The following is a 26,923-nucleotide window of genomic DNA, read 5'->3' as shown; positions in this document are numbered from 1 at the left end:
TTGGGCTTCTTGCCTCCTCCTAGCACTTTCTTTTTTTAATATATTCTACATATTTTCCCTTTTTTGTGTATTGTTTTTATACTGTGCTAAATCAAATCAAATCAAATCATGCACTGTCTGGCCGTCATCTTGAATAACCCATTCTGAACGGGCACCCATTTTGGTGTCGGCATCATGTTATGCTTTATCTATTGAAAAATAGCAGATCTACAAGCTCATATCGCGCCACCGAGTGGCGCGATACGAGCTTGTAGGTCTGCCATTTTTTTTAAATCGAAGAACGACTGACATTTTTAGAATCTGATCTCAGGTCAGAATGGGTTCATCAGACCCAGTGTGTGTCCAGTGGATACCTCGTATGAATCTGATCTCAGGTCAGAATGGGATAAGATTCACCACAGGATGGCGGCCCAACATGGTCTATGGGGGGCAGGGCAGGAACACGGTCTATTCTGGGCCGGGCAGGGATTTGACGGCAGCCCATATATGGCCCTCGTTGCCTCCTCCATTTGCTCCGTGAGCCCCTCCGAAAATCAGCAGCCTTGTTGTGATTCATTTGTTTGTTTGTTTGTTTCTGTTGTTGAACATTGGAACGTTATATGACTGGAAATGACATTTCCGTTTTTGGCTTTTTAATAGGCTTTGTAAACTAAAATTGCACAGGGCAGATATGACGGATAACTTGCATATTTAATAACTTTATACTATAAAAGAAAACATGAAGGGTGGAAATGACAGATCTATTTCCACTATTTTCTAAATTTTGACTATGACGATTACCGTATGCCATTATCTCAAATAATTTCTATTAGGCGATTATGTTATAACAGACAGGCCCACTAAGAGAGAAATGGATTATGAAAAATGAATAAAAACCTGTTGGATTGGAAACATTAATGTTTATTAGGCTAACCAAATTAGTGATCAATAAAGTTAATAAACTTAATCTTATAAATAATTAGGAAATAACCTAGGAAATAATCCTATCACAATTCATCGATGTGATTAATGTGACCCCTACCTGAGTCCAGGACTAAATGTGAATGTTCACTGATAGTTATTGAATCATTCTTAACCTTTAAGTTAAATTAATTATTTCTGTGTACTAAAACAAATCATTGTTTTTTGTATTTGATGGCCTTTGATCCTGCCCTGGTATTTGGACTCAAGTGCCCTTGACAACAACAAAGGCAGAATTCAAGGGAATCACACACAGGTGAATGAAATCAAGGGAATCACACACAGGTGAATGAAATCAAGGGAATCACACACAGGTGAATGAAATCAAGGGAATCACACACAGGTGAATGAAATCAAGGGAATCACACACAGGTGAATGAAATCAAGGGAATCACACAGGTGAATGAAATCAAGGGAATCGCAGGTGAATGAAATCAAGGGAATCACACAGGTGAATGAAATCAAGGGAATCACACACGGGTGAATGAAATCAAGGGAATCGCACACGGGTGAATGAAATCGTGAAGGGCGCGAGCCCTTCACGATGTTATCACTACATTTTAGTTTGTCAGTAAATAATTAAGATTCGACTTTAAAAAAATACTCATAGATTATTTTTTTTCCCTTCTTTTTCTTTTTTTCTTCAAAAAGATAAAAAATAATATGTCATCTAATTATATCTCCATTATGGCCACAGATAGAAGTGTGTGAATAACATATTTATCATTTCATGACGTCTTTTAAGAGACGGGGGGGGGGGGGGGAACTCGACAGCGGCCCATCAATCAAAGGTCCATCGTCTCAGTATTCTGCCCCGCCGAGACTCATCACAAGATGGACGAACCGCTGTCATCACCCGAGAGCTCTCGCTAATGACACCCCCCCCCCCCCCCCCCCCCCCCCCCCCCAATGACATAACAGGCCTGTCAGGATATAGTATGCAAATCCTGCCTGACAGTGACATTTCCCTAAGCAAGAAGAAATGATGGCTAATTTAAAAAATAAAAAAAAGACATCCATCCTACCAGCCGCACACAGCAGGATTCATAAAATAAAAAAGAACCATTAAAAGATTGATGGAGGTGATCGTGATGTCTGGATATGTGACGCGTCTCTGGACCTCGGTTCGGTCAAACCTGCACTGCAGAGAAATGACCCGATATACTTTTATTTTATAATTAATGGCAGAACCACAGAGCGATTTGAAATAAATAAAAATGTCCCAACGATACTAACAACAAATAACACCAATTATAGGTAATAAAAAACATAAAAAACATCTCACACAGATTTGTGGCGGAAACCACACAAAATGGTTTGAAAGCAAAATCATGTTATAAGAAAATTAAAGTAACGACTTAGGTTTAAAATCAACCTATATCAGTATCAGTATAGTTTTGCATATGGAAAAGAAGTTAATCTGTAAACATATCTATGCCGGCTCAGCTCAAGGTCCAGCGGTCGTGACGATATGGGGGGGGGGGGGGGATGGGGGAGGGGTACGTTAGGGTCTCGGTGGGGGGGGGGGGGGGGGAGTCATCGCTCATCCTCTTCCATGTCCCCTTGGCGTGTTTCAGTACACTGCAGTGTAGTACGCAGTGACTGGCTGCTGCACCCTCCTGATCCGTCTGATGAGGATAGCCGTGCAAACCAGGGCTGTGATCTATCATTCATGGGGGTGAGGGGAGGGGCGACAGGCAGCGTGGGTGGGGGGGGAGAGAGAGAGAGAGAGAGAGAGAGAGAGAGAGAGAGAAGGACGGCAAAGCAAAGGGTTAAGTGGAAAATGAGATGCAGTAAAAGTGGTGTGTGGTGGTGGTGGTGGTGGTAGTTTGTTTTTATCGCCTCCCCGGGTTTTAATCCAGCTGCAGTCAGTGTGAGAAAGTGTGTGATATATATATATATATATAGAGGAAGCGAGAGAGGTTTTATTATACGTGCAGCCACTATCGAAGCAATCATTTTCTGCCATGAGAAGCATGCATGAAACTGGGAGGAGAGAGAGAGAGAGAGATGCAGTTAACCAGATTAAAATCCCCTAATGTTAAAGGTATATTCAGTGATTTCACTTAAATCACTTTATTTTTTTGTTGTTGTGATAATCCTCCTTACTATAGAGTGTGCTGACCCTATAAGGAGTTCCTCCCTGTCCCCAGTTAACCCCTGGGGGTAAAAAAAAAAAACGTAGGTTTCATTTTTGGCTAGGTGGCAAAGCCTTCATCCAATCAGAATAGAGGGGCATTCCACCAATCATGATCGAGCGGGGGTGGGCCTTGGTGTGTGTGTTGTTGGCCTGTTGCGTGCCCACTGTAGTGCATGTGCAGTGCACATCTTGTTACCAGGGCGGACCGGGGGTTTTCCAAATCACTGCTCCTTCAACATTAATCGCCTGGGGGTATTAAGAAGGAGTAAGGACCAATTAAATCAGAGCGCCCATCGATTTATAGCGACGGAGCACATTTAGCGACGCACCAGGCGCTATCCCAGATGTAGCTAGATGTAGCCAAAACACTCCCGAGGCGATTGACAACAACTGGAGGTATGATTAATTCTAACGCGACTAGCGCCGGAACCACGATGGGCCGTCTAACACATAATCTTTGCTTAGAATTGGATGGAATGATTTAGATCAAGAGTTATTCCTGTTTTAAGATTTTCGGTCTCGTCGGCTAAAATGTCGGCGGGGGGGGGGGGGGAGACATTTTGGATGACTTCCCAACCGGAAATGACATTGAATGTTGCGCAACAGACGCTCCCAGCCTGTGGAGCGATGCGATTGGTTTTGATATCAATAAATCTCCGTCCTTTTATTAATCTCCGTCCTGAGCGCTGGACGTTAGTAATTGATAGAACGGAGAACTCCGTCCTTGCCGCTCGGGGTGTTAAGATAAGATGCTATAGTCTCCTCTGAATGTGTTCAACAATGTGTGTGCATATAATAGAGCCCGTTATTCCTGTGACTCAACCACTGGGACATTAAACCCCCTTTGGTGTTTTAAGCATCATGTTATACTTTAGCTATTGAAAAATAGCAGATCTACAAGTCACAGAATGCTGCACTATGAGCTTGTAGGTCTGCTATTTTTGAGAAATCGTGAAAATGTGGCACAAATCTTTGAATATAATGCTTTCACATATCTTTGCCTGTTGGGGGGGGGGGGGGGGGGGTCCCTAGTACACATATTTTCAGATGGGGAGGGGGGGTCCGCAGCCAAATACAGAAAATTCTGGGGGTCCTTGACATGGAAAAAGGTTGAGCACCGCTGATATAGAAACATAGGGTTTTTCAGAAAACTGTCAGGATTTTAGACGACATTTATAGAATCGTCCTCAGGTCTAAATGGGTTAACCAGAGTGGGCAGAGGGGCAAAGACCACAGGCTGGTCATAGGTGGTGGAGGAGGGGTAAGAGGTACTGGAAACCGTGGTGGACTGGAAGAGGGGTTGTGGGTTATTGTCGTTGGCCACTGTGGGAGAGGAATGCGACAGAATGATGTACTGAGGAGCCGAGAGGGAATCACGGAGTTTGCTGTTGAGGATTAAAGCACATATCAGAGCGACCGTCTAAAATTTAAAAAGCAGGTATAGACGGATGGGGGATAGATTTGAAAAGAATAGGAGAGGAGGGGGAGAAAAGTGGGAAGGTGTAGAAAAAAAAGAAAACATGGACGGCGGTATGAGTTATGACATTAATGAGTTAAGACATTAATGACATTAATGTCCGGTGGTGGAAAATAAACCAAGTGCATTTACTTGCTGTACATAAGTTCATTGTTTAGTTATTTGTACTGAATTCCACTTAATATTGTATACTCCACTACATTTATTTGAAAACTTTAGTGACTTTTTTTATTTTGATTATTATTACAAAACGGACAGTAACAAGTAACAACTTTCAGCCCTACAGTATATACATTTCGGCTATTTTCAAAAGATACATTTGAAAACTGGAAATGGGACATTCTGTACTTTTGTACTTTTACGAATTTACGCAAGTACATTTTGAACGGCATACTTTTTTTTTTAACTTGTTTAAACGAAGTCCTTCTACATAACGAGTATTGATACTTTAGTATCAATTAAGTAAGAAATGTGAGTACTTTTTTCCCAACCACTGCCTATTTCAGCTCTATAGTGGCGGCTGCGGTGTCCTATTTCAGCTCTCTATCCTGTCCCAGCCTCTTCCTTCTTCCTTCTAAACAACGGTTACAACAGTATTGCAGCAGCAGACACACACACACACACACACACACACACACACTGTCTTGCTGTCAACACCATTGGTGCTTCTTTATTCTCCCATCCTCAGAGCAGCCCTGCGTCATATCAATCATTCTATATTAGTGTGTTTTTGTTTTCTCCTACAGTCCACACGGACCCACCGTTCAACTGATTTATGATCCAGTAGTTGGCATTGTTTATAATAAGTGCTGTATACTAGGGCGTTCACTGCTAGCCATTTTGACTAGTTGAATAGTTGCCTACTTTACTAGTCGACTAGTTGTAACTACTACTAAAAAGAACAACACACTGTGTACATTGGTGACTATAATGTACCTGATCTTGAGGCCTACAACATCTGAGAAAAAAAATTAACTTTTTATCAACTAGTACCAACAAGGTCGACTAGTGGATTTACTAGTGGACTAGTTGCTTAATGCCCTACTGTATACATACTGAATCCTGTATAAAATAGCACTTTTTGTAGACTTGGATAGCATTTGATACAGACTTATAGCGTTTTATAGACAGCACTAGAATTGCATTGTATGTAGCCATAGCACTTCATAGTACATAATGTTTAGCATAGTACTATATGTACCGAGTCTTTTCAGTCACTGCTCCTAAACTGTGGAAACAGCTACCTAGCCGTGTCAGGCTGGCTCCAACACTAGGGTTGGGATTCGGAACCGGGTCCATTTCAGACCCGGTTCCGACATTGCGGATCCGGAGCCGGTTCCATCGTTTTTTTATTAACGGTTCCCCAAACGGATCTCATCAGTTGTCATTTAGCTCCGCTGTGTCTGTGCCTGCATGCAAGCAGAGCCTGGGGTGACGTCACCCCACCTACATGAGTGAGTGGGGTCGGGGAGGATACGCCCACTGTTCTGTGCATTCAGCGACCGCTGTGGAGCGAGTGGGACAGTATGTCGCCAAAGTGTGGTTAACAGAGAGGGAAATGACTGAGGCTGAGCAGTGAGCATGCAAAGTGCAATAAATGCGAGAGTTGCTAGCAAAGGTTGTTGCAACTTGTACCACGTGAACATAGAGGAAACATCTCAAAATCAATATGCCTACACATCGCGTTTGAGAGCCATGCGGAAAGCCGTGCCTGCTCTCCCCGCAGCTCCACCACAGCCAGCGGTGGACGATCTGATGCAAGGCTGGTTTACTTTCCCCAGGCTAGTAACGTAATGGAAAATAAAAACTACTAACGTGCTTTTAATTTGGCTCTAAATTAATTGCGTGGCTGTTGAGAGCCCAGCGTTTAGGTGCATATACCGCCATAGATTGATTACTTTATAAACAATTTGCAGAACAAAAGCACAGGAACGTAGCCTACAGTTCAATACAAGGTCTGCTATAATCCAAGAAAGCACTATGGCTTGTTTCCAAGGGGTCCTTCATATTAAATTAATTTGAACATTAAAAACAACATTTGTCACTACAACAATATCATTATTGTGTATTGTATATTTAATATACAGTACAAATTGCAATATACAGTACAAATTGCAACAATGATATTGTTGTGGTGCCTATAGCTGGTGGTGGTGGTGAAGTTTAAATAATAGTGCCACCTCATAATTGTAAAGTGCATTTTCAATAATTTAATTAATTAATTTGTGTTTATTATGTACTTGGTTAGGTTAGTTATAATATAAGCATAATCTATGTCAGAAAAACGGGGAAAAAAATAATATTAGGATCCGTTAAGGGAACCGTTAGGAACCGGAACCGTTAAGAGGGATCCGGGAAGGATCCGGAACCGTTAAAATCCTAACGAATCCCAACCCTATCCAACACTACCTGTTTTTAAAACGCATCTTAAAACCAGCCGATTCACCCGTTATCACTGTATTAAATATACGAAATCAACCGTTATCAGGACGTTGGAATACGGCCAATATGGCCATACTGGCATACTAGACATTGTGGTGTTTGGCTGTGTTCCCCCGGAGTGCACCATGCAGGGTGGTGGAGCAGACATAGCCTCCCCCTGCTGAACGTGGCATTTCCAACTCTATTGTCGGCGCATGGAAACCAGGGGCTACTAATATATACTATTCTCTGCCTATCGGGACGTAACTCGGACGACGCCGAGTCGGGTGTGGTGGCCGTCGCAACGCTCGACGCGGCGTCTCGCTCGGCTAGCGCCTCGCTCGGCGGTGGCTCAAGGCCACCAGACACGGCGCGCCTCCGTCATTGACATCAGTGACACAAAAAGCGAAACGCTCCCATAGTTTCTCTTCAGGATTTCCCAGTATGTTGATTATCACATACTGGGGGTATTTCTATGGTGCTGCATTACGAACATTTTCTTGATTATCGGGTGATAACGGTTGAATGCGGTGCAGCGCAAGAGCGAGGTGTATAATCCGGACCAGAGTGGTCATTTCGGGGATGGTCTGTTTTATACCCCAACTGGACTGGCCTGAAATATACCCAGGCTACATCCCAGATGAGCAGTGATATATATATATATAATTATATATATATATATATATATATATATATATATATATATATATATGTGTGGCAGGGGGTATATTTTGGGCTGTTACTTCCGTACTTTAGGGTGGAATGGGACAAGATTATGAATTATGCAACCATGAAAATGCCAATGGAATGGGCCTATTCTACTGCAGCATAATTATAGTATATTATAATTGTGCGATAGTGTATGCAGATAAAACATTGTAATTCCATGTGTTGTATGTTGCCCTTGTGTTAATATGTTGTTATGTGTCTAGTTATGTTTCATTCTGTCTATTTTATACAATATATATATATACAATAACTGCTATGTGTGTAGAATAGTGTGTTGTAGTGCTCTGTACGTTGCCATACTGCCTACCAGAAGAGCTCCAGTTACGAGGAAGATGGCCAGGATCACTGGCGCTTTACTCCTGAAGGCACTTGCGATGACTGCGGGGCAGGCCTACAGGGAGACAGAGACAGAAGGGTTTGTCAGGGGGCGGTGGATGGATGTGGGGAAATGTAGGACGATTCCATTACGTAGCAAGCCAAATTAATGTCTCCAAGACAGAGACAGAAGGGTTCGTCAGGGCCCGTGGATGGATATGGGGTGATTTACAGAGACAGAAGGGTTTGTCAGGGATGGATACGGGGAAATGTAGGACGATTCCATTACGTAGGAGGCCAAATTAATGTCTCCCAAGCTGCACCAACTCCACTTTGCATCTCGGCCTTCTTTCACACAATGGCCCAAAGGAGGAATGCTGATGTAGCATTATTCCTCTAACTAACCTGTTAATTTATTTATTCTTTGCAGCAAAAGCGCATCTCTTTCTGCTTTGGTTTGAGGTTTGAACTGAGATTGGCTGTGAATGCAAGTAACAACTACAACTGCACTCTGTCGAGAGCGCAAGTTGAAATTTGAAATTGAAATTAAATACTAAAACATGACAAAGAAAGAAAGAAAGTTACTATGTTTACCCAGGGTAACTGGACTAAGCTCAAGAACTTGTTTACAGCCAGGCCCTGCTCATAGAACATTTCATGGTAGGGGTTCAATGAATTGTCCAAGGGCACTTCAGCGGTGGTAATTTTAACGTTCCGGTCCGGGGATACGAACTAGCGACCTTCCGATATCAAGACGTAATTAAGATATGTTTCAATGTCGGGTGGATAAATGGTAATGTATGTATACACATGTATCTTAATTACGTCACCATCAAAAGCCAGTTATAATCTTAATTTCGTCACCATCAACAGTATATATACCTACCACGCATACCATACGTCCAGCCGACCACAATACTTGCGCGCTCTGCTTGTGCAAGTAATGATTTGTGACTAGTTAACACTCTCAAATTATTGCAGCCTGCATTTTTTGGAAACTTTGATCAGCATCATGGATCCATCCATCTTCAACCGCTTATCTGTAGTCGGGTCGCGGGGGCAACAGCTCCACCAGAGAGCTCCAGACTTCCCTCTCCAGAGCAGTGTTGTGACTAACGCCCTTACATCGCGTTACGTTACATAACGTAACTACTATTTGCAGTAACTTGTAACCTAACGCTTTACATTTCCCCATTCCATAACGGCCTTATAGTTATTGTGCGACTAACTGACTGCGGGAAAAACACAGATGTACAAGCCCAAAGCGCTGTGCATTGCGACCGGTAGATAACTTGTAGATCTGCTACTCCCAGCGCAGGACGGGCGCATGCTTATGACGCTCATAAATATGCATCAGCAGCCAGCGACGACAACGCACTAGCAGCATAAACCACTCGTCGTCAGACGGAATACACACAAATACGAGTCACGACACAACTGTGTCTGTGCTTTCATCCTTGCTTCTATAGCCTTTTAAATCTCATTTCCCATCCACGGGCACAAGCAAAGTGATAGCAGCTTCCACCCGATCTGGATGGTGGTGTTGTTTCTGACGAGGGTAGCAACTAGTTAGCATGGGAGCTAACATTAGTTTAACTCTGGTCCATATCGTTAGAAGCCAAGGAGTCCTCCTTAATAACACGGGTACTTTCCATCCGTTCCCCAACCCTCACACTCGATGCTGCGTTTACACGGGCAGACGCAGACGAATGGGAATATCATTTGGAGCAGGCCGAGCAGCTACTGTACACGTCTGTTTGCATCAACATGTTGCTGGCTTCACAATTAATGATAGTTAGACTGTATCATTGCGTCTGCCCGTGTTTAATGGTCAGGGTTTCACTGTCCACAGCAGGCAGACCTGTCAAAGCTATGCACTTCCCAAAACTCACAAGACATGCCAGCCACCACCTATAAGTTCAAACACACCTCTAGAATATTTATTTCCCCAGCTATCTCATTCCACTTTCATTTATTTTATTCCATAGTCTTAATCGTTTTTCTCTAAAGTAGTTTTTATTTGTTTTCTCATGTTCCCCTTGAAAAGCGTCTTTAAGTACTCAGAGAAGCATTATATAAATAATAATATCACTATTATTATTATTATTATTATTATTATTATTACCACTTTTTTAATTGCCTATGCTTATGTAGTCACTATTCACTGATTCAGCTCACTGATGATCAGGTCAAATAGGCCTATTGATATGCGATTAATTGAGATTAATTAATCACAAAAAACCTTCTTTTAAATCGTTTTTTATATTATTATTTTTTAAAGGTATATTCAGTGATTTCACTTAATTCAAATATCACATTTTTTTGTTTTGTTGTGATAATCCTCTCTACTATAGAGTGTGCTGACCATATAAGGAGTTCCTCCCTGTCCCCAGTTAACCCCTGGGGGTCAAAAAACCTTAGGTTTCGTTTTTGACTCTCTATCCTGATTGGACGAAAGGCTGGGTCCCAGGCCAAAAACGAAACCTAAGGTTTTTTGAGTGAAATCACTGAATATACCTTTAAAGTAAAGTAAAGTAGTTACTTTCATAATTTAATGTAAAGTAAAGTAACAAATTACTTTTTTAGATAAGTAACGATAACTATAATTCCTTACTTTTTAAAAGTAACTTCCCCAACACTGCTCCAGAGCAACATTAGTAACTTCCTCCTGGGGGATCCCGACACGTTCCAAGGCCAGTGAGTGCGACTGCTCCTTGGTCTGCCCCAGGGGTCTCCTCCCAGTGGGACGTGATCCTTGGTCTGCCCCAGGGGTCTCCTCCCAGTGGGACGTCATCCTTGGTCTGCCCCGGGGTCTCCTCCCAGTGGGACGTGATCCTTGGTCTGCCCCGGGGTCTCCTCCCAGTGGGATGTGCCTCGAGGACCTCCCTAGGGAGACGCTCGAGAGGCATCCTGACCAGATGCCCGAACCACCTAAGCTGGCTCCTTTCCAGGTGAAGAAGCAGTGACTCTACTCTGAGTCTCTCTCGTGTGACTGAACTTCTCACCCTGTCTCTAAGGGAGGTGCCAGCCACTCGTGACGGAGAAAACTCATGTCGGCCGCTTGTATTCGCGACCTTATTCTTTCGGTCATGGCCCCACACTTCATGACCATATAGCCACTAGCCCAAAATCTCAAGGAATAGAGATTAGCCGACTTAAAGTATGATGACATTTTGTCTATGTAGTGTGGTATACAAAAATGGCCATAACTTTTCCCCCCCCAATGTTTCCGGCAGAGCAGACCACTCATTCTGTGGACCTTAAAGGGCCACTTCACCCCTTTTGCAACCAGATCTTATTTTAATGATGTTTGGCATTGCTTGCATGGCTCCCCCCCGGCTAATAGGTGAGGGTAGGAATGGATCATGGATCCAGTCATCAGATCCTCTACTTACAGGCATAGTGAAAGTCTCCCAGATCCCACTTGGTTTGGGGCACGTCTGTTTTACCACATCCAACATGACCCCCACCACACCGCAGCAATGGAACTGGAGAGGAGAAATGGGAGGGAGATTAGACATTAGACCCAAAGAAGCTCAATATTGACTATATATGCAGACTGCGGCCATCTTGCCATTAAGTTAAGGAAAGGCCCTTATTAGAGACGATCAGAAATCAGCAGAGAGTGATCGACGTTTGCGCTATAGTACTGTATGCCGAATTGAAGTGGACTCGGGGGGCCCCCCCAGACTTTTTCTTATTTATTTTTCTCCCTGGAAATATAAAAAAAACGTCTGGGTTTCCGAGGCTATAGGTTTCACCTGACAAACAGACATGCCGTCAAGGCGTGCACACACCGCGTTGTGGAAGAGTGTGAGGTGTGCAAGGCGTGCACATACATACCGCGTTGTGGAAGAGTGTGAGCGTGACAGCGCTGGCTGGGTCTTTGTTGGCCACGTACAGAGTATACATGCTGCTGTAGAACTCTGACAGCTGTGCCCCAACCTGGAGATTAGGAGAAATACAATGACATAGCACAAATAACATCAGTGACATTGTTGCTTTATTGTTTATACAGTAAGTAGTAAGTAAGTAGCCTTGCCGAGCCATGGGGCCCATAGGGGCAGGAGCCTATCTCCTGTTTCTGTAGCGTGAGGCAGCTTGATGTACAAGTACACCCCCCTGGACATGACGCTAGTATGTCGCAGGGACTTACCCCCAATCCAACCCTTGATGCTGAGTGTCAAGCAGGGAGGCACTAGAGTCTTTGGAAAGTCAGTACATTTTAGTTACGTACAATTTTGAGGTGTATTTCCAGTACTTTTACTTGTGATTGTTATTACAAAACAACCACTTCAACCCTATATAGAGCGTCGCAGTCCAATCTACAAGCTCACAATGCGTCGCGGTGCGACGCATTGTGAGCTTGTAGATCGGCTATTTTCAAAATATTCGTTTACATTTGAAAACTTGAAATGGTACACTTTGAAGCCAATACTTTTGTACTTTTACCCACGTACATTGTGAATTCTGAACTTTTTACCTGTAACAGAGTAGAGTTCTACATTGCAGTATTGACGCTTCTACTTAAGTAAAACAATTGAGTACTTCTTCCACCACAGATTATTTTTAGTGTTTTCTCACCTCGTCACTTCGGGAGTAGGCGAGCACGCCCAGCGCTACCTCGATGCCCGCCATGACGCCCAGCAGTACGGCGAACTGAAAGGAAAGGGGTAAACGAGCGTTGAGTAACGAGCAGCTGTTCATCCTCAGGTGACCATCAGCCTCAAGGTGACCAGTTCCTTTGATATTTTTAAATCCACTTTAAAAAGATGGTTGGCCGAAAACATTACACAACAGTGTAAATATAGTGTAGAATAGATAAATGGCACAAATGAAAAAAACATTAATAAAAGTAAGGGGGAAAAAAGAAAATAAATCCAATTTTATTGGTCAGTTTATATGAATTGTGTCCTGTTTTTTGTTTTATTGTTTTATGTTTGTTTTTTGCCTCCTGTTTTTGTCTGTATTGTACCGTTCTTGTCTGTTGCTCCCCTTCCCCAAGAGGACCACAATGGAAACAAGCCTAACAGCTTTCTTGTGAATTTATCCTTTTGAAATGTATTTTCAATAAAGTATTCAATCAATCAATCAAAAATCCTCCTCACACACCAAACGTGTGCAACACAGTGTTGTTTTCGTCGACTAAAACTAAGATGAAAAATGTTCGTCGACTACCTTTTTCCACTGAAGAAAACTAAATGGAAACTAAATAAACTATTCTATGGTGACTAAAACTAAGACTAAACATACTGACAATTTCGTCAACAAATAAAAACTAGACTAAAATGTTAGGAAGGGACTAGTGAAAATGCATGCTGAAAATAGCAGATCTACAATCTGCAGTCGACTAAATCACCTGTAGATTTAGTCGACTAAAATCTTATGACATTTAGTCGACTAAAACTAGACTAACACTAATACATTCCAGGTGACTAAAATGTGACTAAAACTAAGTGAAAACTATTCAAGAGACTATGACTAAAACTAAAATAGAAATTTGCTGCCAAAAACAACACTGGTGTGCAACAACAACCCAGTAGTCTCGCATCGCTACTACAAGGCTGCTACACTTTCAATTTCAGCACATGGCATTCGTAATTTTCGTCAAACAAAGTATTGCATTGTGGGTTTGAGGCAGCCCCTTTTGATGTAAATCAATCATTCGCCTTAATTCAAGTGGCATATAGGCCAAAAATAGTTTAAAAAAAAAAGAAAATTTAACCCATTCTGACGTGAGATCAGATTAAAAACCTTCTTCTACATCCTGACAGTTTTCTGAAAAAGCTATGTTTCTATGTGAGGCGTTCTTCGATTTTTCTAAAATGGCAGACCTACAAGCTTGTAGCGCACCACTCGGTGGCGCGCTACGAGCTTGTAGATCTGCTATTTTTCAATAGCTAAAACATAACATAATGCTAACACCAAAAGGGGTTAAATTATGTATATTTTAGGCCAGGGGAATGCCATGTGGTCTATACCTGCACAGCCTTTGTGATCTATTGCTATAGATCACAATCTACCTTTTGGGCACCGCCCCTGGGTTAAAGTATCCGCCTATAGGATATATACGTTGCCTTATACGACCATGAGACCCGTTTCTGAATGGGTCTATAAAACACCCATGTGTCCAATATACTGCTCCAAATGTCCTGGACTCATCATGGCCCTCCTGGCTTCCAGGCAGTGACCTTTTCCCTCTCCGGCAGGACTGCAGACTCACTCCCTGTTTCCAGACAAGACTCTACCAGACTCCCCCCCCCCCCCCCGTTGCACTCTGTCCTTGTATCTCTTCTTCCAGCCTATTACACCATTACACTATAAGCAGTGGCGTGCACAGATAAGACACTAGGGGGTGCTAGAGCATCCCCTGCCCCTTTCCCTCTGGACAAAATGTGCCATGTTTTTTTTCCTCACTTTTTTTTTTTTTTTACAGTGTAGGCTACAGTATGTGGACCATGGTGACGTTGATCAATTCTTGATAAAAAGCTTCTTTCTAATATATTATTTCGGCCCCAAAATCTATAAATCTCACACTATTATTAAGGCAACCGGCCGGTTCCACGCGCTGCACAAGGTGCCCTTTTTTCACTTGAGCACCGGCCCCCTCTAAATGTCTGTGCACGGCTGCGCACGCCACTGACTATAAGTCGTATCTCCAAAAATGGTGGGCCAAACTGAACAAACTGAAGCTATGATTCCCTGCTTTCACATGACATGAAAAAAATGAAAATGTAAAAAATGTTTCAATGACTTATAGCCTCGGTCAGAAGCGGTCATATTTTTATCCGGCTAGTTTTTATTTGTTGACGAAATTGTCGACAATTTAGTTTTCGTCAGTGAAAAAAGGTAGTCGACGAACTTTCTTTTTTTGTCATAGTATTAGTCAACGAAATCAACACTGTGGGAGCGAGTGATTAAGCAGCACCTCATATATCCCATTTCCGGGCGGGAACCCCTTTTGGTGTTAGCATTATGTTATGCTTTAGCTATTGAAAAATAGCAGATCTACAAGCTCATAGCGCGCCACCCTGTCAGGATGTACAAGACATTTTTTTAGAATCCGATCTCAGTTCAAAATGGGATATAGCAGGGGGGAGAGAGATGGTTGTTATGTGGCGGGGCTGATAGGTACTTCCCCCAGTAGCAGGAGGAGAGAGATGGTTGTTGTGGCGGGGCTGATGGGTACTTCCCCCAGCCAGTCCATTTCTGTGAGTCATACCAGCTCGGCCCCCGAAGGCAGTTTCAGATCCTCAATAAGGAAGAAGTAATAATGGGACCGGCTAATGGATTATTATTATACCAGGGATGGATTCAAGACATTTATTGAGGTCCCTATGCGTGGCTTCCATCACCATCAGCACATCAGTGGATTGTGTTGCACACAGAAGTGCAAATGGACTTTGACTGCATTATTATTTCTATGGTCTTGTTTCTATTGTATTAACTATTTGGAATACAAAAAACATTGGGCTGCTTTATTAGGTTATTTGTAGGTTGGTACAATATAGCCAGGGACATGAAATGACTGCCGCCGAAGCGAAAACATCGTGTAACTGACTTACATGGAAACTGACTTGCCTTTTTGGTCTTTTAAGCATCATGTTATACTTTAGCTATTTTTGAAAAATCGTGAAAATTTTGTGCAAAGCTTTGAATATATATTCTTTCAGAGCGAACGTTTTTAACTCAAATCTTTGCTTCTTCTTTTAATTTGAGTTAAAAAACGTTCGCTCTGAAAGATTATATATTCAAAGATTTGCGCCACATTTTGACGATTTGTCAAAAAATAGCAGATCTGCTAATGTCTTTATTTAAAAAAAAAAAACAATCAGGGAAAAGCAGGAACACTGGCTCAATCTCCAGGTCTGATGATTCATTAACAAACTACTATACCCCTGAACAAATAATGTCCAACCAAAGTCTTTGGGGATGTCTACGCCGGGAGTCGCCACAAAGACTGAGCGGGCGCGCTGCCTGAAACCCCTCTAGGCCATGAGACGCATGACAATGTAACACCAGGAAACGTGAGACAAATGAAGCGCAGCCTTTGACAAGCAAGCTCTGTGAGCAGCGGCGGCAACCATTTGACCCTTTCATTCACACTGAATCTTGGGTTTTGTCGTCGCAAGACTTGCCTTTTCCCTTTCCAGGAAAGAAATACTATAATAAAATACAAGCGCGAGACAGTGTTGATTTCGTCGACCAAAACTAAGACGAAAAATGTTCGTCGACTACCTTTTTTTCACTGACAAAAACTAAATAAAGCTATGATGACTAAAACTAAAGACTAAATATACTGAGAATTTCGTCAACAAATAAAAACTAGACTAAAACGTTAGGAAGGGACTATAGTGGACAAGAGATCCAGTATAAGTCATTTTACAGCGTAAAGTGTAAAAATAGTCAATTTACGACGGCATCAAGGCCCGCCAAAATACATTTTAGTCGACTAAATCAACTGTAGATTTAGTCGACAAAAATCTAATGATATTTAGTCGACTAAAACTAGACTACAACACTAAAACATATCGGGTGACTAAAATGTGACTGAAAGTAAATGGAAAGCTATTGAAGAGACTATACGACTACAACTAAAATGTAAATTTGCTGCCCAAAAAACAACCCTGGCACGAGAAAGGGCCTGCAGGGTGCATGGATGTCAGGCATATGCAGGGGCACCTGAGCAGAGGTATACAGAAACCAAGGACTGTCTAAAGAGGACGGGAAGCGAAGACCGTACGGGCGCCGCCATGTTGCTCCATGGTGCTCCATGGAAGGAAAGAAACATGCGCAGTGGGCTTTATGCAGCCAACACTTCCTCCTTCAGCTTCCTTGGTCTGCAACTGCGCATGTTTCTTTCCTTCCATGGTGCACCATGTGAGCAACATGGCGTCGCCCGTACGGTCTTCGCTTCTTGTCCTCTTTAGACAGTCCTTGACAGAAACGCGACCATGGTTTTGTCCTCGGGTTGAGTACAGAGTGACGTAGAGGGTGCGCTCACTGCGCTGTGACTGGCCAGTCGCTGTGATTGACAACCTACACCTAAACCTAACCCTAATCTTAACCTCAGCTAAACTATACCTAAACCTAACCCTAACCCTAACCTCAACCTCAGTAAAACTATACCTAAACCTAACCTCAGTCAAACTAACGCAGTGGCTGGGGGGCGTTTCCAAGAACCCGAATCCGAGGACGAAACCATGCTAGCTATAGAAACACATGGATGTCAGGCATATGCAGGGGCACCTGAGCAGAGCCACAAAGCAGCATCACCCTGCATTCCACACCGGAGAGCTGCCAATTGCCATAGATCAGGTTTCCACTGAGCTGCGTTGCAGAGCCACGAGAGGATCAAATCACAGGGAGGGTGACTGACTGCATGTTTCTAGACGTTAACACTCACTGTAACTTCACTGCAAAACGAGTAAAACCCCTCCTGACATTTTGAAGACCATGAATGTGTGTGTAAATTAAGCAAATTTGTGATTAAAAGAGAATTCCATGCTAGAAGGCGTTCTTACCTTTATTTGTAGTTGTTACGTCCCCACCAAAGAGGTCCAGGTGTTATTTTGTGCAAAAGTGCATTATTGGCTATTTCCCCTAAGCCCTAAGCCCTCAATGGGGGTTGGGCTTTTTGCTAATTTGCTTATTTCCATCTAAATGAGTAGTAAAGTGTGCCGCTTGGGATACTATTTACATCATTAAGAGAGGATACATACAAAAAGAAATTGGCACAATGCCCCATTCAATTCAATATAATTCATTTAAATTAATTGCGGGCTTATATTAAGGGAAATTATGTCCGTAACAACTACAAATAAAGGTAAGAAGCCTTCTAGCATGGAATTCTCTTTCAAGAGATTATATGAAAACATGAATGGCTTAATTAAACATTCGTCCGTTTAGATTTGTCATTCACCATGCAGTAAACTATGACAAAGAAATGTCCGTCGACTACCTTTTCTCACGGACAAACTAAGTAGAAACTATAGGCTATGACTATAAAACTAAGACCGGACTAATATGATGACTAAAACTGAGACCGGACTAATCACTCAATAGATTATTTTAGACAGCGCATCACGCTGAGACACGCTAGCTGTGAGCTTATAGATCTGCTATTGTCGGCACACAGCCGAGTATAAATCGGACATTTCAACCGCCATCACAACCAGCCAAAATACATTTTAGTCGACTAAAAGCAACTGTAGATTTTGTCGACATGGTATTTTGTTGAACTAAAACCTAAAACCTTTCAGGTGACTAAATTATGACTATGACTAAATGGAATTTTATTCAAAAGACCAAACCAAATCATCATTTCAACATGTCAATATCAACACTGCATTGACCTAACCTTTTTAAGCTCTTTGAAACTATTCTTCAGGCTTAACATTTAGGACTATACTTACTGTTCTGGAAGACCAACAGGTCAATGTGACTTATTTTGGTACATGGGCTTGTGTTTCAACTGGCTGGCTTCATGGCAGTGTCGTGTTTTAGACGTTGGAGGGGCCCTATAGTGCCCTAGTGGCCCCTGACCCCTTCCAGACCCCCCAAATGTACCCAGCTCAACCGCTCAGGTCTTTAAATCATTGCTTACTCACAGTGTTGACTTCGTTGACTAAAACTAAGACGAAGAATGTCCGTCGACTATACCTTTTTTCACTGACAAACTAAATGGAAACTAAATGAAAACTAAGCTATGATGACAAATAAAAGCTAGACTAAAATGTTAGGAAGGGACTCGTGGACAAGAGATCCACTATAAGTCATTTTACACTTGGTTGCATGCTGAAAATAGCAGATCTACAAGCTCACAACTTCTGCTTGTAGATCGGCTTTTTTTTTAAGTGTAAAAAACAGTCATTACGGCGGCATCAACGCCCCACAAGGTCACTAATTTAACTATAAACCTATTTATATGTAGCAATTGTGCAAACCATCACAATAACATGAACACTGTGTAATATAGTGGAGGTTTGAGCTGGAGCCCAGTTAGTATCTGTAGTGAGATAATTTAATTCTAGTAGCTGCATGTACTTTGTACTGCATAAGATATTGCCATCGTCAATCTACTTCATCAAAGACACTGCACGGCCCAGGCCGTAGCGTAACGGTCTGGGCACCGGACTGGTAATCCAGTCGCAGTGTGCCGCGGGTTCGACTCCCGGACCCGACACGGCCTTTACTGCATGTCATCCCCCCATCTCTCTCCCGTTTCCTGTCAGCCTACTGTCTGTCCCTTCAAAAAATCAATAAAAGGCGTAAGCCGCAAAAAAATATCTAAAAAAAAAAAAAAAAAAAAAAGACACTGCACATCCAAACATATACAGGATCTCACTGTTGAAGTAAAACCCATCCGCTTATTAGAACATCAAAAATGCAGTATACGGTAAGCTTTCCGTTATTCACATGACTGCAGGGATCAAAGTGGGCTTCAGTCCCTGCCCTTTTACCCGTCTGTAAAACACCTGCCCTTTTACCCGTCTGTAAAACACCTGCCCTTTTACCCGTCTGTAAAACAACTGCCCTTTTACCCGTCTGTAAAACAACTGCCCTTTCCACAACACGAATGTAGCATTTATGAAAGAAATGCAAATGTCCTCCTCTCCATGCCAGCATTCAGGAGAATTGCTTTTTCTCCTGAACTTGAACACAGTATTTTGCGTTGAACAAATTTGTTTAGAAATCCATGTCGTATACACCGCATCTCCACTATAGCTAAAGACTGCTGGGTTGCGCCCCGCAAATAGCTGATCTACAAGAAAATTGCAGATCTACTCGCACTGCGACACGTTGAGAGCTTGTAGATCTGCTATTTTCTGTCCAAAAGTGCTTACGGGATTTCAGCCCCTGCCTCCCTAACACTCCCAGTACACAGTCAAATGTCCAATCCTTGTCTAAATGTATCACTAGTCAGCACTGCATGGCTCCCCGTTTCGACTACAAGGTCCTGCTCCCTTACCGTGTCTCATTTTTAAGATCTTAAATAGACTTGCACCTCCACCACTGAAACAGTTCATAGATCGAAGGGACAGTGGTGACACAGCAACAAGGGCAACTACCAGAGGAGACTGTGAAGTGCCAACCAGACGTAGTGTGTTTGGTAAAACAGTCTTCTCTGTTAGAGCCTCCCATCGCTGGAACAGTCTCTGTTAGAGCCTCCCATCGCTGGAACAGTCTCTGTTAGAGCCTCCCATCACTGGACAGTCTGCCTACAGAAGTAAGAGTGACCTCCAACTATTTGACCTTTAAATTCCAAGAGGTGGCTAACAAAACAAATCAAATCTGTAATCATGAGTAATCATCAGCTCCATGTATCACTGGTATCATTTCTCATTTCACTCTGCAGTTGTTTTGTCCCCTGTGTTTTATTGTTCTTGTATTGCATTGTATTGTACTGTATTTGTTTTTGAATAGTTTTACTACGAGGATGTAAAGAGGACTACAGATGTAAAGAATTATAGCTTAAATGGCTAACTCTGGCACATTTGCATGGATGTGAAAACTGACATGTTGATTAATGAGCATTGTCCCAAATAAAAAAATACAGAAAATACCTACAGAAATTAAAGGTATATTCAGTGATTTCACTCAAAAAACCGTAGGTTTCGTTTTTGGCTGTGGGACCCAGCCTTTCGTCCAATCAGGATAGAGAGTCAAAAACGAAACCTAAGGTTTTTTGACCCCCAGGGGTTAACTGGGGACAGGGAGGAACTCCTTATATGGCCAGCACACTCTATAGTAGGGAGGATTATCACAACAAAACAAAAAAATAAGTGATATTTGAATTAAGTGAAATCACTGAATATACCTTTAAGCAATAACCCTCCAAAAACAACCTGCAACCTCAGATGTCTACCGCAGGTTCCAGATACCAATCCTTGCACCGTGGGGGACCGGGCCTTCTGCTCGGCAGCACCGCCCGCGCCTGAGAAACAGTCTCCCCGCGGTCTTGAGACTTATAGTGCCGCAGTCTGTGGAATCTTGTAAAACCTTTGTCACCGAATGTCCTTCCTTTTGCGCTTGACTTTTTATGTTTTGTTTTGTTTAACCTTCTATGATTGATTATGTGTTTTTAACCAAGTAGCGCTCTGGGATTTCTTGTGAATGAAAAGTGCAATACAAATAAAATTCATTCAAGTTCATAGCGTGGCACAGAGTGCCGCGCTATGAACTTGTAGGTCTGCTATTTTTGAAAAATCGTGAAAATGTGCCTCAAATCTTTGGATATACAGTATATATATTATTACAGAGTGAACATTTTAACTCAAATCTTTGCTTCTGGGGAGGTCCCTGGAACAACATATTGGGGAGGAGGCATATTATATTACATATAATATTTGGGGTCCTTGAAATATTGAGCACCACAGATACAGAAACATACGTTTTTCAGAAAACTGTCAGGATTTTGAAGACATTTCTTTTAAATTTCGACAGGCCTAAATGGGTTAATAAATTAACTTTAGAACTCATCGTGTGATGCTGCTGTCATCTGTTCTCCGAGCTCGCTGCGGACAATTAAGTAACTCAAACTGAACGTGTCCATGCACTTCCCACCCTTTAATGGAGGATTACTTTTAATTCACAACAGAGTCAGTGCTACTGTAGGAAGAGGATGGTTTCTCTCTCACCACTTGGAGGGCGCATCGATTCTCATTACAGGCACCGAAGTCTCCGAAGGCGACCACGACCAGCATCACCGAACCCAGAGAAATCAGCACGGTCACACCTGTTTACATTATGAACACAGCGACAGGAGGAAGAGGACATTGGTCAATCGATGCCTTGAGCTGAGATGTGTCAGTTTAGTTTCATTTCTCTGGAAACGGGAGAGGAAATAGAGCACCAAAGTCTGTCACTAGAGGTTGCTATTCCACAGGTTTGTGTATTCATGTATTTGTATTATTATTATCGCCATAGGGGGATCTTAGATCTCCTCATATAAGAGCTGTGTTCTTATATCATCCCGGCCGTTTCACTCATATGGATATGAAGAATCAACTGACTGAGATTACTTACATTTTCGCTAGAAACAGACTGTATCAAATATGACTGACTGACTGACTGTTGTAAACGATACAGAGCCACCTCCACGACAATATCGCAGAGACAGCTTGTTTATCTTTGAACCATCATTCTTATATGAGACGACTTTAAGATGACCCAATGTTATTCTCCATAGAGCAATTACTTCCACAAACCAGGGGATGACCGAGTTGACGTCAGGACTTCGGCACTAGTCTATATCCCGTGAAATTATAACTTTAAAATTATAACTGTTTTAAGCGTTATGTTATACTTGAGCTGTTGAAAAATAGCAGATCTACAAGCTTGTACATCTGCTATTTTCTTTTAATCGTGAACATGTGGTGCAAATCTTTGAATATATATTCTTTCAGAGCAAATATTTTTTTAACTCAAATCTTTGCTTCTGGGGTGGTCCCTGGAACAACATATTTTCAGATCAGCGGCCAATTTCATATAATGTCTGGGGTCCTTGACATGAAATGGTTTGAGGACCACTGACATAGAAACATAGGGTTTTCAGACAGACAGAACAGACATGTTATAGAATCTGTTCTCAGGTCTGCGGCTTCATGATATAGCGAAGTTGAACTCACCAATGACAAATGCACTTGTGTTGAGCATATCTATTTCAAAGAAGCCCCTGGTGTCATTGCTGAATCTCAGCCACAAGCCAAGGGCCAACATAGCGAACCCCACCACCTGCCAAAACAGCATGTTACATTCTTTACGATAATGACAACGATAATGAATGTATTTATATACTGTAGCATACAGTGGCAGAAAATAACAATAAGGGTTAAACAGTAGTACACCTAGATCAACATAAAATCAATAGGTAACACAAATGTAACATAGAATAAACACTTTTGAAACAAAACAACAGCAGAAACCAAGTAAAGGCCTTAACCCATTCTGGGCGGGAACCCCTTTTGGTGTTTTAAAGCATTATGTAATGTTATACTTTAGCTATTAGCAGATCTACAAGCTCATAGCGCGGCGCTCGTCTGCTATTTTTGAACAATCGTGAAAATGTGGTGCAAATCTTTGAATATATTCTTTCGGAGTGAACATTTTAACTCAAATCTTTGCTTCTGGGAGGTCCCTGAAACAACTTATTTTCAGATGGGGGTCGGCGGCCAATTATACATATATTTTTGGGGGTCCTTGACATGAAAATGTTTGAGAACCACTGACACAGAAACATGGGGTTTTTCAGAATTTTTGTAGAATCGGTCTCGTCGAAATGGGTTAATGGCATTTCTATCTCTGGGACCCCCAATATATTGTATACTGTATGTATACTGTAAATGTAAATGTGTGATGTCAGAACAGGCCAGCTCCATAGATCGATTTGCATAAAAAGTTTTTGCATCGATTTGCATAAAAAGTCTGCCAAAGCAAAAATAACCCTCCCAAAACAAAACTCCAGCTTCTCATAGTCCTCCAACCAGAAAAAGCCAGCACAGATGGTTGTCATCTTACAAAACAATACATGTCTTAACTCTTCATATAAAGGGCAGTAAAACAAAAAATGAATTTCATTTTCAATTTCTTTCAAATCACACACTAGACGCACTCTGTCCTCCTCAGGAGTACCAATGAATCTACCCGTTTCTAAAGCTAATGGTAAGGTCCCAGAATGCAGCTGTGCACAAAAAGATCTCTGACCTTTGGATATATTTTGTGTAACATAAGGATCGGGGCCATAATTATTTTTAATACGACGATATGTTCTTAGTTTAGGTTTGTACCATAAATCAACAGCCCAACTCTCCTTATACCCAAGGAACATATAGTTCTGTATTTCATGAATATTACAGCGTAGTGTATTTAAATAAATAAATGATGAATTATTCTTAAAGAATAAAGACTTTACTTCATTAAGCCCAGGGGTAACCATTAGAAATGTCCCAGTTAAAAATATTTTTGGTCAGTCTGTCCATATATGGAGATATTGGCGTGATCAGGTCCAGGCCCCGGTTCTTTGCCATGCATGCCAAATGAGGCTTTTCTGCTGTTTCTGGACAACCGGAAATGCAGAGTACCCGTTCCACCCATCTGGCTGTGTCCCTTTTATGCCCAAATATGGAGATTTCTGCATGTGTCTCTCTGTGTCCCTTTATTCCTATATATGGAGTTATGTGTCAGGCATGTGGAGTGTGGTGATCCATATGGTGAACAGGCCAGCTTATATAGTTCTGTGTCAGGCATGCCCAAATATGGAGTGTTGTGGTGATGGTCAGAACAGGCCAGCTCCATATATGGACCCATATGGCATGCAGGGGCCTGTCTGCCTGTCCAGAGGCCCCGGGCAGAGGCCTTTTTGTGGACAACTGTGGGTCCAAACGACTCGACACCGGGCACTGCACTCCCTGGAACGTGTGTGTCGAATTTGAAGTCATAGTGGGACGAACGGTTCTCGAGTTACATGGATTACACCCGTACAGAGACATGATGCATAGATAGATAGATAGATAGATAGATAGATAGATAGATAGATAGATAGATAGGTGCACAAATGGAACCATTCGTACACTCTCAGAGTTACAGACCCATACGGGTCCATTTGGTCTATCATTTAGCTGGGGACCCCCCTGGGGACCCCCCCTCAAGGGACCTATATGGTATACTCATAAGCCTCACTGTACAGATAATCTACTATGTTAGACAGGTTCTTAGCTTGCTTACGATTCGTGATGACTATTTCTATGTGCTTGATATGTTGTTTATTTGCTTACAGTACTGTAAAGCGCTCTGGATTAAGAGCATCTGCTAAATGTCTGAATTGTAAATTGTAATATAGGCTGTCGTGCACTGCAACAAATGTTCATTTTAGTCGTCGGGCAAGTTTAACAAACTTAAGAAAGGATAGTATTGCGCCTATAGCTATTACGCCAGTGGCTCCCACAGTGGGGTCCATGAGGGAGTTCCAGGGGGTCCCTGTGGCTAAATGATAGTTTGGAACCAAATGGACCCTTGTGTCTGTAACTCTGGGAGTGTACAAATGGAACCAAATGGACCCTTGTGGGTCTGGAACCAAACGGACCCTAACGGATACGTTTGGGTCCATTTGTACACTCTCACAGTTAAATTAGCATTGTTTTCACAATATAAATTGGGGTCCCAGAGATATAAATGCCATTCAACGGGGGACCGTAGACTAATGCATGTCAAACTGGGGGTCCTTGAAAAGTAAAATGGTTGAGAATCACTGCTAGAGCCGTAACAATCTTCTCTTATGGGGGTCCCTGGCATACATTTTTCAAATGGGGGGGCTGATTAGTGTCAATTCGGGGGTCCTTGACATGAAAAAGTTTGGGAACCACTATTACAATGTCTACTAAATCAGTGGTTCTCAAAGTGGGGTCCGGGGACCCCCAGGGGTCCTTGAGGGAGTTCCAGGGGGTCCCCAGCTAAATGATAGTTTGGAACCAAATGGGCCCTTATGAGTCTGTAACTCTGAGTGTGCAAATGGGCATTTGTACACTCTCAGAGTTAAATTAACATTGGATTTTACGATATAAATTGGGGTCCCAGAGATAGAAATGCCATTACATGGGGGGGTCCGTAGCCTAAATGCATGTAAAACTGAGGGTCCTTGAAATTAAACTGGTTGAAAAGCTTCTCTTATGGGGGTCCGTGACATGTCTTTTCAAATGGGGGTCCGTGGGATAATTAGTGGGGGTCCTTGACATGGAAAAGTTCTGGAACCACTATTACAATGTCTACTAAATGGCAATGTTTTGCAGATGGAAAGCATGCAGGTCTCCTGGCCTAGTGCCTGTACTGTACACTGTACTGTACTGGCCCAAGGACTGTATGCGTGGGTGAGCCACTACTGAGAGGATGACCCCTGGTCGCTGTCCAAGGTGCTGATTCTGCTGAAAACACGATTCCCCCCCCGTCCCCTCCTCCCGTCCCCTCCCCTCCCCCCTCAATGATAGCCTTCCGGTACTTAAAACGACGACAACTCAACTATATCTTCAACAACATTTTAGTGTTTAAACAACAAACAACGCCTTTTTTGCAGGGCGCTTTTATAATGTCCCTGGTTGGACTCAGCATTGAACTTATAAAGCGAGAAAAAAAAAAGACGAAAAACAAATCCTCCCCGTATACGTTCCAAATCAAACACGGCCTGACTTTAATTCAATTCAGATCGACTGTATAGGAGGCTAATGTACTTACAGCGAAAAAGATGTTGAAAATGATGAGGACATATTTGCATAGCTGTCCGCATCCGTCCAGTGCCATGATGGTGAAAACCTTTGCCTTCTTTCTTTTTTTCTTCCCTCCTTCTTCTTCTTCCTGCGGTAAACACACACGTAAGAAGAAGGCACTTGCAAAGTATGCGCGATATTAAATAAAACAGTCGCTCGCGTTACCACTTCAGTATAGGCCTGTGTGTGTGACTGTGTGTGTGTGTGTGTGTGTGTGTGTGTGTGTGTGTGTGCTGCGATGTACAACACGACACGAACGGACAAAATACACATCATCGATGACTGTATTAGCAGTTTATTACTTACTACATGCTACAATTATATGTTTCGTGTGAGAGCTATAGGTTATTATTAACGCCGACGAGATCCCAACGGTTTTGTAATTAGAGGCATCTTCAGTAATGCACACATACAGCCGCTATCGTAGAGATTACATCGTTTATTAGCGTCCATTTCAATGCGGAGGATAGACATTTAACACAAAACAAAAATACCTCTATCGGCGAGCGCTCCCCTAGGTGCCCTGGGTCTGATGATCCGTCACACTATCACAGATTAGACAACATGTAAGTACAATAATAAGCTTTGTTGCGACGGAAGTCCTAAATAGGATCACGAAGTGGC

At 42.4% G+C, this 26,923-nt stretch overlaps 1 protein-coding gene across 5 annotated transcripts; it reads right to left on the bottom strand.

The window, feature by feature from the left end:
• Positions 1 to 2,059: 2,059 nt before the first annotated feature.
• On the bottom strand, positions 2,060 to 26,923 carry cd9r (CD9 molecule related). Of its 5 annotated transcripts, none has more exons than XM_083780805.1 (9): positions 26,786 to 26,923; positions 26,268 to 26,377; positions 22,673 to 22,778; positions 21,683 to 21,780; positions 12,627 to 12,701; positions 11,886 to 11,987; positions 11,438 to 11,530; positions 8,035 to 8,118; positions 2,060 to 2,623 (listed from the first exon to the last, which is right to left on the bottom strand). In XM_083780805.1, the coding sequence occupies exons 2-9, from the start codon at positions 26,331 to 26,333 to the stop codon at positions 2,534 to 2,536; spliced, it is 714 nt and encodes a 237-aa protein (XP_083636931.1). In that variant the 5' UTR covers positions 26,334 to 26,377; positions 26,786 to 26,923; the 3' UTR covers positions 2,060 to 2,533. The 5 variants fall into 5 exon arrangements, with proteins under 5 accessions (XP_083636931.1, XP_083636928.1, XP_083636930.1 ...); XM_083780802.1 differs by lacking the exon at positions 2,060 to 2,623 and adding an exon at positions 4,251 to 4,520 and having other exon boundaries at positions 26,268 to 26,371; positions 26,779 to 26,923; XM_083780804.1 differs by lacking the exon at positions 2,060 to 2,623 and adding an exon at positions 4,251 to 4,520 and having other exon boundaries at positions 26,268 to 26,366; positions 26,779 to 26,923.

The sequence above is a fragment of the Protomyctophum parallelum genome (assembly GCF_964188405.1).
Source record: "Protomyctophum parallelum genome assembly, chromosome: 13".
In the NCBI taxonomy this organism is placed as follows: Eukaryota; Metazoa; Chordata; class Actinopteri; order Myctophiformes; family Myctophidae; genus Protomyctophum; species Protomyctophum parallelum.
The sequence above is the reverse complement of the archived record's forward strand: the minus strand, read 5'-3'. Positions and strand labels throughout refer to the sequence as shown.

Excerpts from the sequence above, each read along its gene's own strand:
- cd9r (XM_083780802.1), bottom strand. The coding sequence starts at position 26,333 with ATGGCACTGGACGGATGCGGACAGCTATGCAAATATGTCCTCATCATT. Across the intron at positions 12,702-21,682 it reads ATCGATGCGCCCTCCAAGTG|TTCGCCGTACTGCTGGGCGT; the intron begins GTGAGAGAGAAA and ends CTTTCCTTTCAG. Across the intron at positions 11,531-11,885 it reads TCACACTCTTCCACAACGCG|TTCCATTGCTGCGGTGTGGT; the intron begins GTATGTATGTGC and ends TCTCCTCTCCAG.